Genomic DNA, 16,799 nt, shown 5'->3' on the forward strand with positions numbered 1-16,799 from the left:
ATATTATTATTTTATGACCAAAAAGTGGGCATAGAAATGCATCCATGTAACAAAAGGCCCCATCTCACATCTTACTTTGAAATGATTGCAGCTTTTCAGTCTGTTCTAAAAGGTATGTAGGATTCAGAGGATAGGAGGGCAGGCCTAGTGTCCGAGACTGTGCTGATCAATATAATAGTCACTAGCCACATGGGGCTGTTGAAAACCCAAAATGTGCCTAGTCAAAACTGAGATGTGCTGTAAATTGAGATGTGCTGTAAATACACACTGGATTTCAAAGCCTTATTATGGAAAAAAAATCATATACATTTATTTTTTTGGTCACCCAGCTTGCGGGAACTCAGTTCCCCCACCTGGGATTGAATCCAGGCGGTGGCAGTGAAAGCCCAGAATCCTAACCACTAGGCCACCAGGAAACTCCCTCATTAAAACTTTTTTGTTGATTGCATGTTGAAATGATAATATTTTGGATATATGGGGTTAAATAAGATGTATCAGTTTCACCTTTTTCTCTTTTTTTTTGAATTTAAAGTTACGTAGCTGGCTTGCATTATATATATATATATTTAAAATAAATTTATTTATATAAATATTTGGGTCTTTGTTGAGGCGAGCAGGGGCTACTCTTAGTTGGGGTGTGCGGGCTTCTCACTGCCATGGCTTTTCTTGTTGCGGAACGTGGGCTGTAGGTGGGTGGGCTCAGTAGTTGTGGCTGGCGGGCTCTAGAGCGCAGGCTCAGTAGTTGTGGTGCACGGGCTTAGTTGCTCCGCGGCATGTGGGATCTTCCCAGACCAGGGATCGAACCCGTGTCCCCTGCACTGGCAGGCGGACTCCCAACCACTGCGCCACCAGGGAAGTCCCTTGCATTATATTTCTATTGAACAATAGTGGTCCAGTACAACTTTCAGCACTGAGTTTTAAAAATTAAGCGGTTCTACATGAGAAGGTTCTATAAAGGAATATGGGGAATTATAGACAAAATCTCCTTGTCCTTGACACTTTAAAACATATATTTAAATATACACACATTTATATGTAATTAATATATATTTATATTAAAAATATATATACCTCAATTTGCGAGATACCTACAAAACTGAGGGAGCCACAGCTAATTTACCTTTAAAGAGGCCACAATTGGTAAAAGGTCTTTTATTTTATTATTATTATTTTTTTTGGCCCCACCACGAGGCTTGCGTGATCTTAGTTCCCCAACCAGGAATCTAACCTAGGCCCTGGCAGTGAGAGCACAGAATCCTAACCACTGGACCGGCAGGGAATACCCAGGTCTTCTATTTTTTTAAAAAAAGCAGAAACAAAGACGAAAACAGAAAAAAAGGTGAAGCACATCTTACTTTTGAACATTAAATCATGAAAACAAAAATCTTCTAATTTCTGAAATCACACCCTCAAAGGTCCAAATCTTATTGGTTTAAGTAACCTGAATTATTAAAGGGTTTCTGACAAAATTTTTCATATCATCCCCTGAAGTTACTACTTAAAATAACAGAAATAATTACGGCCAAAGAGCCTCCCATCAGGGTTTTCTGCGGGTCTGGAGGTAAAAGTCTAGTTTGGGGTTTTGCTCTTAATTGATATTTCAACATTTTGCCCTGACTGCACTGACCAACTACATAGGCTTCTATTTCCAAAGATAGCCCGGGGGTTAGCGGGGTGGGGGGAAAGAGAGAGGGAGAGAGACAGAGTGAGAGAGAGGTAGGGGTGTGTGTGTGTGTGTGTGTGTGTGTGTGTGTGTGTGTGTGTGTGTGTGTGTGTGTGTGTGTGTGTGTGTGTGTGTAGGTAGGGGGTGGGGGGCCCTCACGCCTGTGTGTGTGTGAGAGGTAGGTGTGTGTGTGTGTGTGTGTGTGTGTGTGTGTGTGTGTGTAGGTAGGGGGTGGGGGGCCCTCACGCCTGTGTGTGTGTGTGTGTGTGTGTGTGTGTGTATGTAGGGGGTGGGGGGCCCTCACGCCTGTGTGTGTGTGTGTGTGTGTGTGTGTGTGTGTGTGTGTGTGTCTAGGTAGGGGGTGGCGGGCCCTCACGCCTTTTCTGTGCTTCTCAAACCCTTCCGGGCTTCTTCCAGCTCGCAGGCGGCCTGCTCCCCGCAGCGGCGGAGACAGGTGCAGCGCCGGCAGCCGCCTCCCACCCCCAGGGCTCGCCGGCGACCCTACATCCCGCCAAGCTGGCCGCGCCCTCGCCGCTCCGCCCCCTTCCCGGCGCGCGCGCGCACACCGGCGGAGGCGCGCCCGTCCGGCGGGGCCGCGCACGCAAAACTGTCGCTGCCGCCGCCGCCGCCTCCTCCCTCCCTCCCTCCCTCCCTCTCTCCCTCCCTCCCTGCTGGCCCTCCTCCCCTTCCCTCCCCTCCGCCCCCTTCCCTGTAGGCAGCCGGCCCGCCAGCCCGCGCGTCCGTACTGCCTGCCTCCCGGCCCCTGGCGATCGGGCTGGGTCTCTCCCCCGCCCCCAGGCTCCCCCGGTCGCTCTCCTCAGGCGGTCGCCGGCGCTCGGTGGATGTGGCTGGCAGCCGCCGCCCCCTCCCTCGCTCGCCGCCTGCTCTTCCTCGGCCCTCCGCCTCCTCCCCTCCTCCTTCTCCTCCTCAGCCGCTCCTCTCGCTGCCGCCGCCGCCTCCACAGCCTGGGCCTCGCCGCGATGCCGGAGAAGAGGCCTTTCGAGCGGCTGCCTGCCGACGTCTGCCCCATCAATTACAGCCTTTGCCTCAAGCCCGATTTGCTGGACTTCACCTTCGAGGGCAAGCTGGAGGCCTCCGCCCAGGTACGGCGACCCTCGGGTGCCGGGGGCGAGCTGCCGGGCAAGCAGGCCGCGCCCACGGGCTGGGCTGGGGGCCCGGTCGGCCGGGCGAGCGGGCGCGCGGGCCTGGGCGCTGCGGACCTGGGGCTGGGGGGGGCCGGCTCGGGGACGGGCGCGCCCCTCTGGGGCGGCCGCGGGGCGCCCGGCGGCTGTGCTCTGCCCTGCCGGCCTGGGGCCCGGGCCGTGCTGCAGGGAGCGCTGCGGGAACCGGCCGGCCCGGCCCGTGTGCCCCTCGGGGCCAGCACACCTGTGTGGAGCCTCCCCCAAACCCCGGCCCTTCCGGGCTTGGTCTTGGTCTGGGAGAGGCTGGAGGGTGTTGGGGAGGCCAGAGGGGTCATCGGAGTCCATGCGTAGCCTCCTGACTCAGTTCTTTTCTCTCGTTCTCCCTACGCCCCATGGAGGACACATTGGAAGGGGCAGTCATCTGGGACTCCGGCCGCCGCGCGTTAGCCAGGAGGGGAGATTCTAGAAGGGGGAAGAGGGTGAGAAGGAGAATGTTAATCCCGGGCAGCCTTGCTGAGTTCTCCCCGCCTGCTCCGGCCCAGGGGCTGGGTTTCTAAGATGATCCGCCCCCTCCCCCTTCTTTCCCTCAAGTGACAGTGCAGCATTGACTTTGTTCTCTCCTAACCTCTAAAGAAGCTGAAGGAGGACCCCCATCTCCGCTTTTCCTTCCATCTTCTTAGCTTTGCAGCCTTTAAAGCAGGTGGATTTATTGGTACAGCGATGGTTGCTTAGCAGTACCCTCCTCTGAAAGAAGCTATTGGTTTTAGCATACCACCGGTGAAAATATTCCATTACTCTTCATTGCAGTTTTTGGTGAATCATGCTCCCCCCGCCCCTCCCCCCGCAGATTATCTAAAGTATTGTTTGATTTTGGAGATCATTAGTATTGATGCCCTACAAAGATCTAGAACAATAGACATTTGTGATACCATGTTATATGATGTATTATGTGAAGTCTGTAATGAAAAATGGGAACTGTTTAGTAGTTACCTTTAAAAAGAATGATGGTAAATACATTTTGTTTCATTTCTTTTCCTACTGCAGTCAGGGGGAAAAAATCAGTAGGCCTCAACCTTAAAGATTAGGGTGTATGTAGCAGCGAAATGAAAGAAATGTAGACTACTGTAGCGTTCGAATGAATTGAAAGTTGGCAGTTGTTTTTGAAAGCCGAGTACTCAGATTGAAAATATGTCTAAAAGTGTAGAATTAAAAAGTATACTGTCAGATTTGGAGTGCTTGTACGAAAGCATGAGGGCTCTGTTGTCTGGCTGCATCAAAAGGCAAAACTTACCCCTGTGAAAGTCAGGTGATTTAAAAATTTTCCATTAAGAATATGAATCAGAATGAGTGCATCTTGGGTCTAAATTAGGATTTGAGAGGGTTATTTGGGAGAGACTGTTTATTTAAGCCAAGTGACTAGAGTGTTTGATATATATTGGCTGTGGGCAGATGGGAGGGATTGTAAACAGTAGTGTGTCTTGTGACTTGGCAGACCTGTGGGAAGAAGGACCTAGCAATGAATGAGTTTGCATTATGTGCAAAGACTAACATTAAAAAAAAAAATCATTTGTTTCTTTACCCCAATAGTTGGTGTACCCCATAATGCATTCATAATTTTGAGAGGTATACATATTTAGGGAAAAGTTTCAGAAAAAATATTATCAATAATAAAGATTTTCAAATGATTATTTTATTGGGAAATGATAGTTTTGTTTGTGTTAGGGTATAACAACAAGCAGTGACATGCTTGTCCTTACCCCTTTTCTACTTGCTTTTGGAAAGAAATGAGAAATAGTTGGTGGACTGGTTTGTGCCAATGAAGGAGCGTGTGGTAATGTACTAGGTATTAGCAGGGACTCATTAATTTGATACAAGGAAATAAATGAATCTTTTTTTTTTTTTTGTAACTAAGTTTTCAAAGCTTTTCAGAAAATTTTTTTCAGGCAAGGTGGCAACACAAATGAAAGATGGCACAATAGAGAATTCTAACAGGTTTTATTAAAGGATGATTGGACTTTTTAATTGTATGCTTTGCCACCTTTGGAAGTGTAAAGAGGAGTTAACATTAGTAAAAAGTTAACATTAGTAGTAAAAAGCATATATTGATGTTTTTGAAATCCATAGATTGGAGCAATAAGTTTAACTTGTGGCATTAGGTGGTATCTGATTGTGGAAATATAAAAATGTGGACAAAATTATATCTCTAGAAGCCTAGATTGATAATTGGTATTGTGTCAGTTCCCTAACAGTTTGGAATTACATTGCACAAAGTATGCAAGTTGCTTGGTTGCTTTAGTTGCAAAATTTTATGATAAGCTCAGAGTATTTGTACAGGTTACATATTAGAAACTTAGTGGATTTTTAACCTGGTCTGGGGTGTGGACTTCTGGAGAAGATGAAAATTAGTCAGTGTGCAGTGATTTAAAAGTAGTTGTCTTTTACGTAAGTGCGTGTGGTCTAATTCAGCAGGTTTTGAAAATGTGTTATCATGGGCCTAGAAAAATGGGACATTCCCTTTCCTCTCCTTTTACATTAGGATATTTGAGAGGAACAGACTTCGTAGCTATTTAAAATTCTGACTCTCTTGCTTTGTGGATAATTAATTTAAAAATAGATTACAAGTTTATGTGAGTGGCTACAGTTCCTGGTTATGAGTGTATAGTGGTTTATACAGTAATTCTCTTATGGAAATATTTCACCTGTGCCAGAGAAATTAACTTTATCCTTCAATGCCAGAAGTCAGGATATACTAAACAATCCCTGGCCTCCGCCAACAAAATATTCATGATGGTGATGACTAAATTGGCACGTAGAGGAGAGTTTCAGATACAGTAGATTGTTTGGCAGGCTACAACTTGGCGCCTAAATGGATGTTATTGTCACCCTGTGTTATGGAATTTTCTGCCCAAATTTTGCAGATATTCTATGCAGTCATTTTAGTAGTTTTTTATTACTTAAAACAGATAAAGTTAATTAATTTGTACAGCATTGTGCTAGATCACTAAATGGTCTTAAATTAAATTTGAAAGATTGGTCATAAGGAATTGAATTTGTTCAGATTTTCTATTCTGTTTCTTGAAATGTATCAATGAGGAAACACCTGGGTATAAGAAACTTTTGTATGGTAAGTCCAGTATCATCTGGCATTGAATTTTGCAGTGAATTTTCCAGATAAATGAAGCTTACCCTTTGAGGCACTCAGACTTTAAAAAATATGTAAATATTTTGATGGAAATGTTTATCTTTTTAAGCTCCATAATTCCTCATAATCTAGGTTTCTATCTTTTCTTCTTTTTCTAAATACTGGACAGCATTCTAACATGTCATTGATACTTATAACCATAGATTACCCAAAACTGTGTACTATAATTTATTAGTTTCATATCTTTTCTTTAAAGTTTGTTTTCCTTACTCTCAGGTTATTACTTGCTGCTTGTTGTGCCTTGTTGCTCCCTATTGTGCAATTTCTTCCCTCTTCTATTTTACTGAACTTGATCTGAAGAGGTCTAAGTAACCAAATAAACAAGCTTGTTTGAGCTTAAAATTTTTTTCTAAGTGAGGGTTTGATGGATTCTCTTCTGAGTGTAGGGTATGAGCTTTATTGTATGGACTTTGAATCATCTATTCTGGCTTCCATAAAGGCTTTTTTTTTTTTTAAACTTCCTGGTTCTTGATAATTGATATTGTCCAATACAACAATACAACCTGGATAAATGCAGTCTTGAGTAGTAAATTATCTATGAAACTTCTCTGAACTTTGCTACATAAATGAGCCTGTTCTTATTGTAAAGTAAATCTTATTCTAATCTGTATTTGAGTCTGTGGCAAAGGACTGAGTCTTCAGATAGCTGTTTTGTTGTTAATTGAGATTGGTTGTCTAGATCTTGGAGATTCCATTTTGAACACCATACAAGTATGTAGCTCTCAGTTTATTTGGCCATATGTAATCACTTTAAAATTTTATTTTAAATTAGGAAACATTTTAAATACAGAGAAAGTAACCACCACCCAGATTTAGCAGATATTAATGTTTTGCCCCATTTGTTTTAGCGTGTACATGATGTTTTTTGGAAAATAAAATGTCACAGAAACCACTAAAGTTCATTTCCATCTCTTCTCGCCCTCACCCTGAGAGGTAAATTCTCTTTTTTGGTAGGTATTATTCCTATGTATAGTTTTAAAGTTTTAGGGTGTACAAAAGTAGCTACAAACAATAAATAGTAATGTTCTGTATGTTCATGTGTTTATGTGTTATGTTTGACTTTCTGCAGCTTGCCCTTTTTAATGTCTCTTTTGTTAGAAAACTCAGCTCAATTTGTGTTTACTAATTATTTGCTCCTTATTGTCTTTAGAAATTATAGCCCTATTCCACAAAGGCAGTGATTATTACAAAATTTTAATGATGAAATCACTTTTTAGGCAAAGTGACTCAGGCTTCAGACTGACTGGTATTTAGAATTATCACACTGGAGATTTCCTTTTACTAAAATCGCAGGATTTTAGCAATCAGAAAAAAACCCTTTTGAGTCTTTCTAGTACATGTAATGTGTATTCCTGAGTGATTGTAGTAAAGACTTATTCAGGAAAAAATTGTCTCAGATTGCTGCTTTCCTAGCTCTTAGGAAACTTACATTGTAAAATTGTTACCAATGGTCAAGCTGTCTCTTCAGTAGAACCATTACTTAACATTTGGTTCAGTTGAAGTACAGTCTGTATGGGACGCAAAGAAGACTTAACTAACCCTGGGTTTGAATCAAAGAAAGGATATGCTAACGTTCCATTCATTAATAGCACCAAATGGAAAAGTTGAAAATAAGCTTGTTATCAACACAATTTATATGCCAGTTTTAACATTCTGCTTCTATTTTAAGTTTGGAAAGTGAAGATTTTTTTTTAAAGGATTTTTAAAATAAATTTATTTATTTATTTATATTTTATTTTTGGCTGTGTTGGGTCTTCGTTGCTGCGCGTGGGCTTTCTCTAGTTGTGGTGAGTGGCGGCTACTCTTCGTGGCGGTGCGCGGGCTTCTCATTGCAGTGGCTTCTCTTGTTGCAGAGCATGGGCTCTAGGTGCATGGGCTTCAGTAGTTGCGGCATGTGGGCTCAATAGTTGTGGCTTGCGGGCTCCAGAGCACAGGCTCAGTAGTTGTGGCACACAGGCTTAGTTGCTCCGTGGCATGTGGGATCTTCCTGGACCAGGGCTCGAACCTGTGTCCTCTGCATTGGCAGGCGGATTCTTAACCACTGCGCCACCAGGGAAGTCCAGTGAAGATGATAATGCTGAAATTCCTTTGATTTATTACCTGTTTTTTTTTTAAATTAAAGTATAGTTGACTTACATTATTACCTGTATTTTTGACAGTGGAACATACAGGTAGTATTCAATAACATGATGATGTTAGTGTGTGAGAAATCATATTGAATCATTAGTCAGTGCTCTTGTTGGGAAAGCATCAAAAAGATCAGTGTGGTGGTTGAATACTTAAGCATACGCTTAAGTCCACACGGATATTTTAAATTACATTCCTTGGTTGGTACATAGAGTATGCTGATATCCAATATAAGATATAATATGTGCTATATAATACAGCACATTGTTCTTAAATTTTATAGCATTTTGATTAGGTACTTTATAGACTGTTAGGTGCACATTTAGTCTTGGTCTCTGTGCATGGGTTTTTTTTTTTTTTAATTTATTTATTTTATTTATTTATTTTTGGCTGTGTTGGGTCTTCGTGGCTCTGCGCCGGCTTTCTCTAGTTGCCTCCAGTGGGGGGCTACTCTTCGTTGAGGTGTGCAGGCTTCTCATTTAGGTGGCTTCTCTTGTTGAGGAGCATGGGCTCTAGGCACGTGGACTTCAGTAGTTGTGGCATGTGGGCTCAGTAGTTGTGGCTTGTGGCTCTAGAGTGCAGGCTCAGTAGTTGTGGCGCACAGGCTTAGTTGCTCCGCGGCATGTGGGATCTTCCTGGACCAGTCATCGAACCCGTGTCCCCTGCGTTGGCAGGTGGATTCTTAACCGCTGTGCCACCAGAAAAGCCCTCTGTGCATGTGTCTTAATAATGTCATCTATTAAGTGATTACTATGTATCAGGCACTAAGTGGTAGAAGCCCTTTCTATGGATTATCCTGTTGTTTAAAATGCATCTCTAGGGGCTTCCCTGGTGGTCCAGTGGTTAAGACTCTACGCTTCCACTGCAGGGGGCACAGGTTTGATCCCTTGTCGGGGAAGTTCTGCATGCCGCGAGGTGCGGCCAAAAAAAAAAAAAAATCTCTAATAGGAGACAGAATATACTGTCTGTTTTTTAAAGTTTGAGTGGAGTTCTATTATTAAGATAAGTATTTTTGTTCCTTTAGTTCTCCCCTTCCACCCTTCCAGAAATGGCAATACCCTGAAAAAAAGAATTAATTGGGCTTCCTTGGTGGCGCAGTGGTTGAGAGTCCGCCTGCCGATGCAGGGGACACGGATTCGTGCCCCGGTCCGGGAAAATCCCACATGCTGCAGAGTGGCTAGGCCTGTGAGTCATGGCCGTTGAGCCTGCGCGTCCAGAGCCTGTGCTCCGCAACGGGAGAGGCCACAACACTGAGAGGCCCACGTACCACACACACAAAAAAAGAATTGCTGTTCAACAAGCAGCTTAATTCATTAGTATAAACAGGTGGGTTTTCCCTAAACCCAGGAAGAATTGGAATGTACTTGTAACTAGATGTTGTTGTGCCCTGTACCTTTCCAAAGTTAACGAACACTTTCCCTCAAAATGGTACAATAGTAGTGAGATAAATGTCATTTGGCATATGTAGTGTAGTACAGGTATCTTTTTTTTTTTTTTTTTTGCGGTACGCGGGCCTCTCACTGTTGTGGCCTCTCCCGTTGCGGAGCACAGGCTCCGGACGCGCAGGCTCAGCGGCCATGGCTCACGGGCCTAGCCGCTCCGCGGCACGCGGGATCCTCCCGGACCGGGGCACGAACCCGCGTCCCCTGCATCAGCAGGCAGACTCTCAACCACTGCGCCACCAGGGAAGCCCGGTACAGGTATCTTGACATGGTAGATTAACTGCTTGGCTACCATTAAATTCATTGTAGATGTTGGTGGATGAAAATAGGATTGCCTAGGTAAAGATTAAGACATGTAACTAGGGACTTCCCTGGTGGTCCAGTGGTTAAGACTCCGTGCTCCCAATGCAGGGGTCCTGGGTTCGATCCCTGGTCAGGGAACTAGATCCCGTGTGCCAGAACTAAGACCTGGCGTAGCCAAATAAATAAATAAATATTAAAAAAACCAAAACAAAACAACAAACATGTAACTAAGCCACTGTTAATGATTTTGTTGGCATAAACGTCAAACTCTGGAAGGTTTTTATTCATTTTACCCTTTGGAGCACACCCCAGTGCTTCATTTTTGTGTTTCTGAAAATTTTTTTAAAAGTCAGTTTGTGAATAGGCAAAGAGTTGTTCTTTTCTTTTTGTTCAAACATAGTGCTATAAACAGCCAGTTGAGATGTAAAAGTTTTAGTGCTGTTTAGGTATGTTCTGGTGAAGTAAACAGTGTGAAGGAATATTATCACTTACAAAAAAACCCCCAAAAAACAAAAACCCAAAAAACTGTTCACTAAATGGCATTTTTGTTTAGAAACAGGAAGATTTATGAGAAGAATTTTTTTTTTTTAAATGAGCCAAAATAGTTTCACTTTATGTGTTAGAGATTTTGACAGTCTGTTACAGGCTTAATAACATACTATCTGTAGTTTAGGTCAGGTAATTTTAGTTTAATATTAATCATTTATGTATTGGTTATTAATAAAATAATTACTCTTAGGTATAGCTTTTTCATACAGATTTTATATTACTCTGTGTCCTTACCTAGTTCTGTGGTCCGTTCAGTGACACTCAAGGCACTGTTGGGTTTTGTTTGGTCTATACAGTGTTTTAGAAAATTTTGAATTAGTTGTCATCAATTAGAAATTGGGAGATTGCACATGAAATCTGAATTTGTGGCTTTTTTAAATTGGAAGATCTGTCAACACTGAGTCTGTTTTTTATTGTATATAGCAATAATTGGTTAGCTCCAAGAAATGTCTACTTCCCCCTTCCTTTACACATAGCTTTCCTTTATGCATAGCCTTCACCTGGCCTACTGTACTCATCTGTTTCATTGGCCTCTGTAAGCATATGTGATTTAGGACATCTGTATTTTTGTTATTTTAGATTTAGACCATTAAAATGTCTGAAAATGAATTTGAGATTTTGTGTAATGCAACAGTTATAGAAAGACAAGGTTCCAACCAAATGGAAAATGAGCAAGGGTTGTGAATGAGCAAGTAGGAGAGGAAAAACTTAAGGGTCAAAAAAGAAAGAAAGAGAGAGGGAGGGAGGGAAGCAGGGGTGGGGGAGGCAGAGGAAGAGAAACAGAAAGGAGAAAGGGAAAGAAAGAGAAAAGAGGTAACTCATATTACTAGTAATCAGAGAAATTCTAATTAAAACAATAATGGAATACCATTTTTTAAAATAAATTTACTTATTTATTATTTATTTTTGGCTGCATTGGGTCTTTGTTGCCGTGCACAGGCTTTCTCTAGTTGTGGCGAGCGGGGACTACTCTTCCTTGCTGTGTGCAGGCTTCTCATTGTGGTGGCTTCTCTTGTTGCAGATCACAGCTCTAGGGCGCTCGGGCTTCAGTAGTTGTGGCACATGGGCCTAGTTGCTCCATGGCATGTGGGATCTTCCTGGACCAGGGGTCGAACCTGTGTCCCCTGCATTGGCAGGCGGATTCTTAACCACGGCGCCACCACGGAAGTCCCTGGTATACCATTTAATACCCACCAGACTGTCGAAAAATTAAGTTTTTTGCAGGTTGCTGAAACTGGGATTTCTTTATTCTTTGCTTATCGGAGCGTGCGTTGAAACTACTCTGGAGGATAATTTTAGCAATTCTTGGTAAAGAAAATGGGTGCACAAGAAGACATGGGCCAAGATGTTTATTATAGTACTCTTTTACATAACAAAAAAGTGGAAATAACCTAACTTCCTTCAGGAAGGAAATGGATAAATAACTGTGGTTTATTTATAGAATGGAATACTACTATGCAGAAGTAAAATTAATGAGTTAGATTTACATCTATCAGCATTTACCTATCTCAGAAACAATGTTAAATTAAAAAAGCAGGTTGCAAAAGGTTATACACACTTTTGATACCATTTGTGTAAGATTAAAAACAGTCTTTGCTGATCTTTATATATGTAACAAAAGTACTAAACATATATGAGAGAGATATACATTAGCCTTAGGATAGTGGTTATCTCTAGGGAATGAGGAAGAGAGGAATGGGCTTTCATTATATCTGTATTTTATTTTTTGGATCTAAATCAAGTAAGACAAAGTCTTAAAAGTTTATTTAATCTTGGTGGTGAGTCATTAGTGTCTGTTATATTCAAAATGTTTCTTCAGGAAAAGAAAAAATTTAGAGAGTGTTTTATGAAGTTCTGACATAGTTTATGATACCAGATTTCTTCCTTTATCCTTACAAAAAGAGGGGACCCTCATGATGGTTTTGATGTGCAGGTTGAAATACATGATTAATTGCAACATATAAGAAATGTTTCCTAATTAAAATTTTTTTGAAATTAAAAAGTTTAATTAAGAAGTTGTTTTAGGGCTTCCCTGGTGGCGCAGTGGTTGAGAGTCCGCCTGCCGATGCAGAGGACACGTGTTCGTGCCCCGGTCCGGGAAGATCCCACATGCCGCGGAGTGGCTGGGCCCGTGAGCCATGGCCTCTGAGCCTGCGCGTCCGGAGCCTGTGCTCCGCAGCGGGAGAGGCCACAACAGTGAGAGGCCTGCGTACAGAAAAAAAAAAAAAAAAAAAAAGTTGTTTTAAATCAAGTTTAAGTAGAAAAAAAAAGGCTTTTATTTAGCTCATTGGTTAGATCTTTGAATTCTGTGAAATACCTAAGTATTTATTATTGCTTTTAATATAATCCAGATATTATAATATCTATTCAGAACTAGTCATTAATTTATACCATTGATGCATATATATTTAGTATTGGTTTAAGTGGTGTTTGGCAAGGGTCCCCAACCCCCGAGCCTTGGACTGGTACCAGTCCGGCCTGTTAGGAACCAGGCTGTACAACAGGAGGTGAGCAGCGGATGAGGGAGTGAAGCTTCATCTGCTGCTCCCCATCGCTCCCATTACCGCCTGAAACCCGCACCCCCCCCATCCATAGAAAAATTGTCTTCCACGAAGCCGGTCCCTGGTGCCAAAAAGGTGGGAACCGCTGATGTATGGGTTTTTAAAAATTGCCTGTGACATATTTTAGGCTGAGATGAAGATGTACGTATTATTAACCTAGGCTATTTCTGACATTGCCGATTTTTTTTTTTCTCCTTAGGTGAGGCAGGCAACCAATCAGATTGTGATGAATTGTGCTGATATTGACATTATTACAGCTTCATATGTACCAGAAGGAGATGAAGGTAAGCGCTGTTTTCCCTTTTAATTTGCTGTCTCTGTGTTTATGTATAATATGTACTTGTATGTGCTTTTGTGTGTGTGTATACATAATATATACACTTGCAAATTAAGATATTAATGTTTGTTACTTTTGAAATAGGAAAATTCTTTAGATGTTCATAGGAGATATTTGAGTAATGTAAGATAAAGGAAATGTAACAATTTAAATTCTGCTTCAAACATTAACTTATTTTGTGACCCTAGGCAGATCACATTTCATGAGTGTAAAATAAATATAATATCAATCATGTAAAGCTGAAGAGTTATTTAAAAATTAAGTACTTTGGACATGAAAAGTTTCTCAGGCAGGCTTAGTTCATATGCGGTTTTCTTAAAGTTTTTTTTTTTCTCTTGAAAAATAGATTAAAATTGAGATAGTGTTACTCATAATTGGGAGAAAAATATTTGCTTTATGAGATCTAATGTGAAGGTTAGAAACTAGATGATGGAGTTAATTACAGGGGAAGAATATGTTTAAAAGAAACATGGTATAGAATGTGAGGGAACTCAATTAGCATCTTTAAAATAAGAAATATTTTGGACCTTGTAATTACAGTAAGAATTAAATTGAATAATCAGTTTTGGCCTGAATTCTTATTCCCACATAAACTGCATTTTAAAAAGTTATCAAGTTTGGTATAAACTCACAAGTGTATTAATATTGGATCTGAATTACTTTTTACTCTTGACTTCTTCACATTCCTTGTTAAAATGGCTTATTGGTTAGCCTCTACTACTCAGACTTTTCCTCTTAGAAAGTCTTCTCATTTGATATAAATTAAGTTAGAAATTTGACCTTTTAATTTACATTTTGTATTGCTATTTCCCTTCTTTACATTATACTGAAAATAAGCATACAAGTAATATTTTAAGGCCTGGCTATATTTATTTTGTGGATTTTTCTTAAAATATCTTGTCCATAGAAAGATTAAAAAATGCAAGTAGCAGTTGAGCGTATTATTGCCAAGAAGTACTTATGTTCAGTTGATCGTAATTGAGATCAGCTGCTGCCATTTTAAGTTAGAGGAACAGATCCTTCAAATGGACTTTGATTGAGTGCCAACTTTAAAAAAATTGTTTGGTAAATGAAAGAGAGACTGTTTAATTTCTTTAGCTGAAGAAAAATGGGAGCACCTTAGCTAGGCATATCAAGGCAAGCTTTCTTTGTTGTAGATAGAGAACATTTAAATTCAATATAGGGTTTTAAAATGTTGTCAAGTTTAGATAGGTAGAACTAGTAAAATAAGTGTGTAACCTCCAGCTGGCATGGTTTCAGCTCAGGTTTGTTTTTTTATCCTCCTCTACTGAAATGCCAGGAAAGAATTCAGAGAATTTAAATGTTTGAATATGCATAACTGAATGGTGCCAAGCTCATAATGATCTGAATCTTAAGGAAGCAGCGTTAGTGTTCTCAATGAAAATTCATACAGTAGAGAGGATTTGGAGAGTGATTCATATAAAACATTAAATTTTTTTACATACATAAAATATTTTCTTCAGAACTAGCTAAGGTACATTTCTCAATTTGTTCTCCTATAGCAGTAGGAAATACCTGGAGTCGTGTAAACCCGTTTAATTTTAGAGTATAAAAGAATGGGGAGTTGTATTAATTTCGTGTTTTAAGGAGCCAGAACAGATAGATTTGGCCTTCCAGATATATACATAGCTTAATTTTGCCCTTAGATAGAGAAGCATTTCTTGATTTTTATCTTATTTGGAGAGTATAATATTGTTTCTTTAGAAACTAATAGTTGTGAACTTGACTGTCAGCTCCTTCTAGGGCTGTATGCTGGTGACAGGGTGATAAATGGGTTAATAGGAGAGATACCATTTTTTAACCCAGCTAATCTCATCTAGTACCTATTTATGATTGCCTTCTAGAAGACTGTTTTACATATCTGTAGCCAAAATCTTGGTGCTTTCAGGTAAAATCAGAAAATGATTTGAAGGCGTGAAGTTGTTGCTTCTTTGTGTAAGTTTTTAATTGTTGAAAAAGGCCATCTTGTGATATGTGCAGTAACCCAGAAAGATCTATTGGCGTGTGTCTTTTTTAAACTAAAGCACTGCCTTTTAAACAGAAATAATTTATTTTAAAACCTATTTGAAATCTTTGTAATATTTTTTAAAATGAGAAATCAGTAAGAAAAACGGCTGAAAACTGTTTTTTTACTGTTCTGCACTTCAAGGGTTGGTGAAATCATTAGCACTTAAGCCAGTGCAAGGAATGCACCTCCCTACACAGTGCAGGGATTAGTATTGTCATCAGCTTCTGCAAGAGAAATACGAAACTTTTGAGTGCCTGAACTCAGGTCCTGACAGGTAAAGAGTCTTTTAATTTATCATTAATAGTTGATGGCTTGGGCATAACCACATAGAGAATGATCACTTGAAAGTTTTGTACCAACTTTTGCCTTAGTATACTCTGTCAGGTATGTGTTTGCAGAATTAGCTGTGTAAGAAAAAATTTTTCCATTGGTTACATCATATTTCATGCAGAGTTCTAATATATAGTTTCAGATCCACCAGCATCACTTTGGTTTATCCATAGAAGGCATGTAAATTTTAACACATTTATTCTTAAAGTAGGATTGTATATTTCAGTGTTACGCATATGTGCGTGTGTGTTTAATGGAAGGATAAAACAAACAGCTTAGAAATACTGCCAAATATTAATTTTGAGCAAAACTATTCACTTCAAAAATAGGAAACGTTCCTCACACTTGATCATAAGCTTTTATCCAACTGTTAGTAATCTATATTCTGTCACACAGTTATGTGTGGATTAGTGAAAACATTAATAAACCATCTTCTCTTTGCAATAGAATTGTTCATGGCATTGTTCTGAAAATACATATGTGACTAATTAAGTGCTAGCCCTCAAAGTCAGGAGGATTGAAAGAGAAGGGAATATATTCCTTTCTAATACAAATGTATTGAAATATATCGTATTTCATAAGGAAATTTTCAAAGAAGTCTGAGTATAACTTTAGTTACACAAATAACAATATAGGGTAGTGGCCTAAAACCAAAGTTACTGTGGGGTTAAGCAAATAACAACCTTGAATGAATTGGGCTGGATGTAGGAAAATAAGAATGTTGGGGCAGAGGCTGAACCAGAGTCCATGTCTCACGTAAATCTACTAACATTTTAAAGAACTTTTTCTGGCCAAACAGAACATTTTTGTGGGCCATATTGAGTTCTGTTGATTTTGCAACCTCTAAAGAGGGATTCCAGAGAACTGTGGTGTGTATGCATATTCTTATCACTTGGACATGAAGATAAGACTTGAACATAGTTAGATCCCTGGTTGGGGAACTAAGATCCCACATGCCACGCAGTGCGGCCCCCCCCCCCCCCAAAAAAGAAACGTCCCTGGTGGCGCAGTGGTCAAGCATCTGCCTGCCAATGCAGGGGACACGGGTTCGAGCCCTGGTCCGGGAAGATCCCACATGCCACAGAGCAACTAAGCCCGTGTGCCACAACTACTG

The 16,799-nt window shown here is 40.7% G+C and overlaps 1 protein-coding gene across 2 annotated transcripts in view; it reads left to right on the forward strand.

Moving 5' to 3' along the window:
* Positions 1-2,464: 2,464 nt before the first annotated feature.
* NPEPPS (aminopeptidase puromycin sensitive) overlaps positions 2,465-16,799 on the forward strand; it is a gene marked incomplete at its 3' end in the record, with an annotated part of 97,504 nt that continues 83,169 nt past the window's right edge. Inside the window, exons 1-2 of one of the 2 annotated variants that reach the window (XM_082861341.1) lie at positions 2,465-2,766; positions 13,189-13,273. In XM_082861341.1, the coding sequence (XP_082717467.1) occupies positions 2,506-2,766; positions 13,189-13,273 (346 nt within the window). In that variant the 5' untranslated portion in view covers positions 2,465-2,505. Of the gene's footprint in view, positions 2,767-13,188; positions 13,274-13,342; positions 15,630-16,799 lie in introns of those variants that run through there. The other variant, XM_082861342.1, reaches the window with a different exon arrangement.

This window comes from Leucopleurus acutus, assembly GCF_964270905.1.
Source record: "Leucopleurus acutus genome assembly, chromosome: 19".
Classification (NCBI taxonomy): domain Eukaryota; kingdom Metazoa; phylum Chordata; class Mammalia; order Artiodactyla; family Delphinidae; genus Leucopleurus; species Leucopleurus acutus.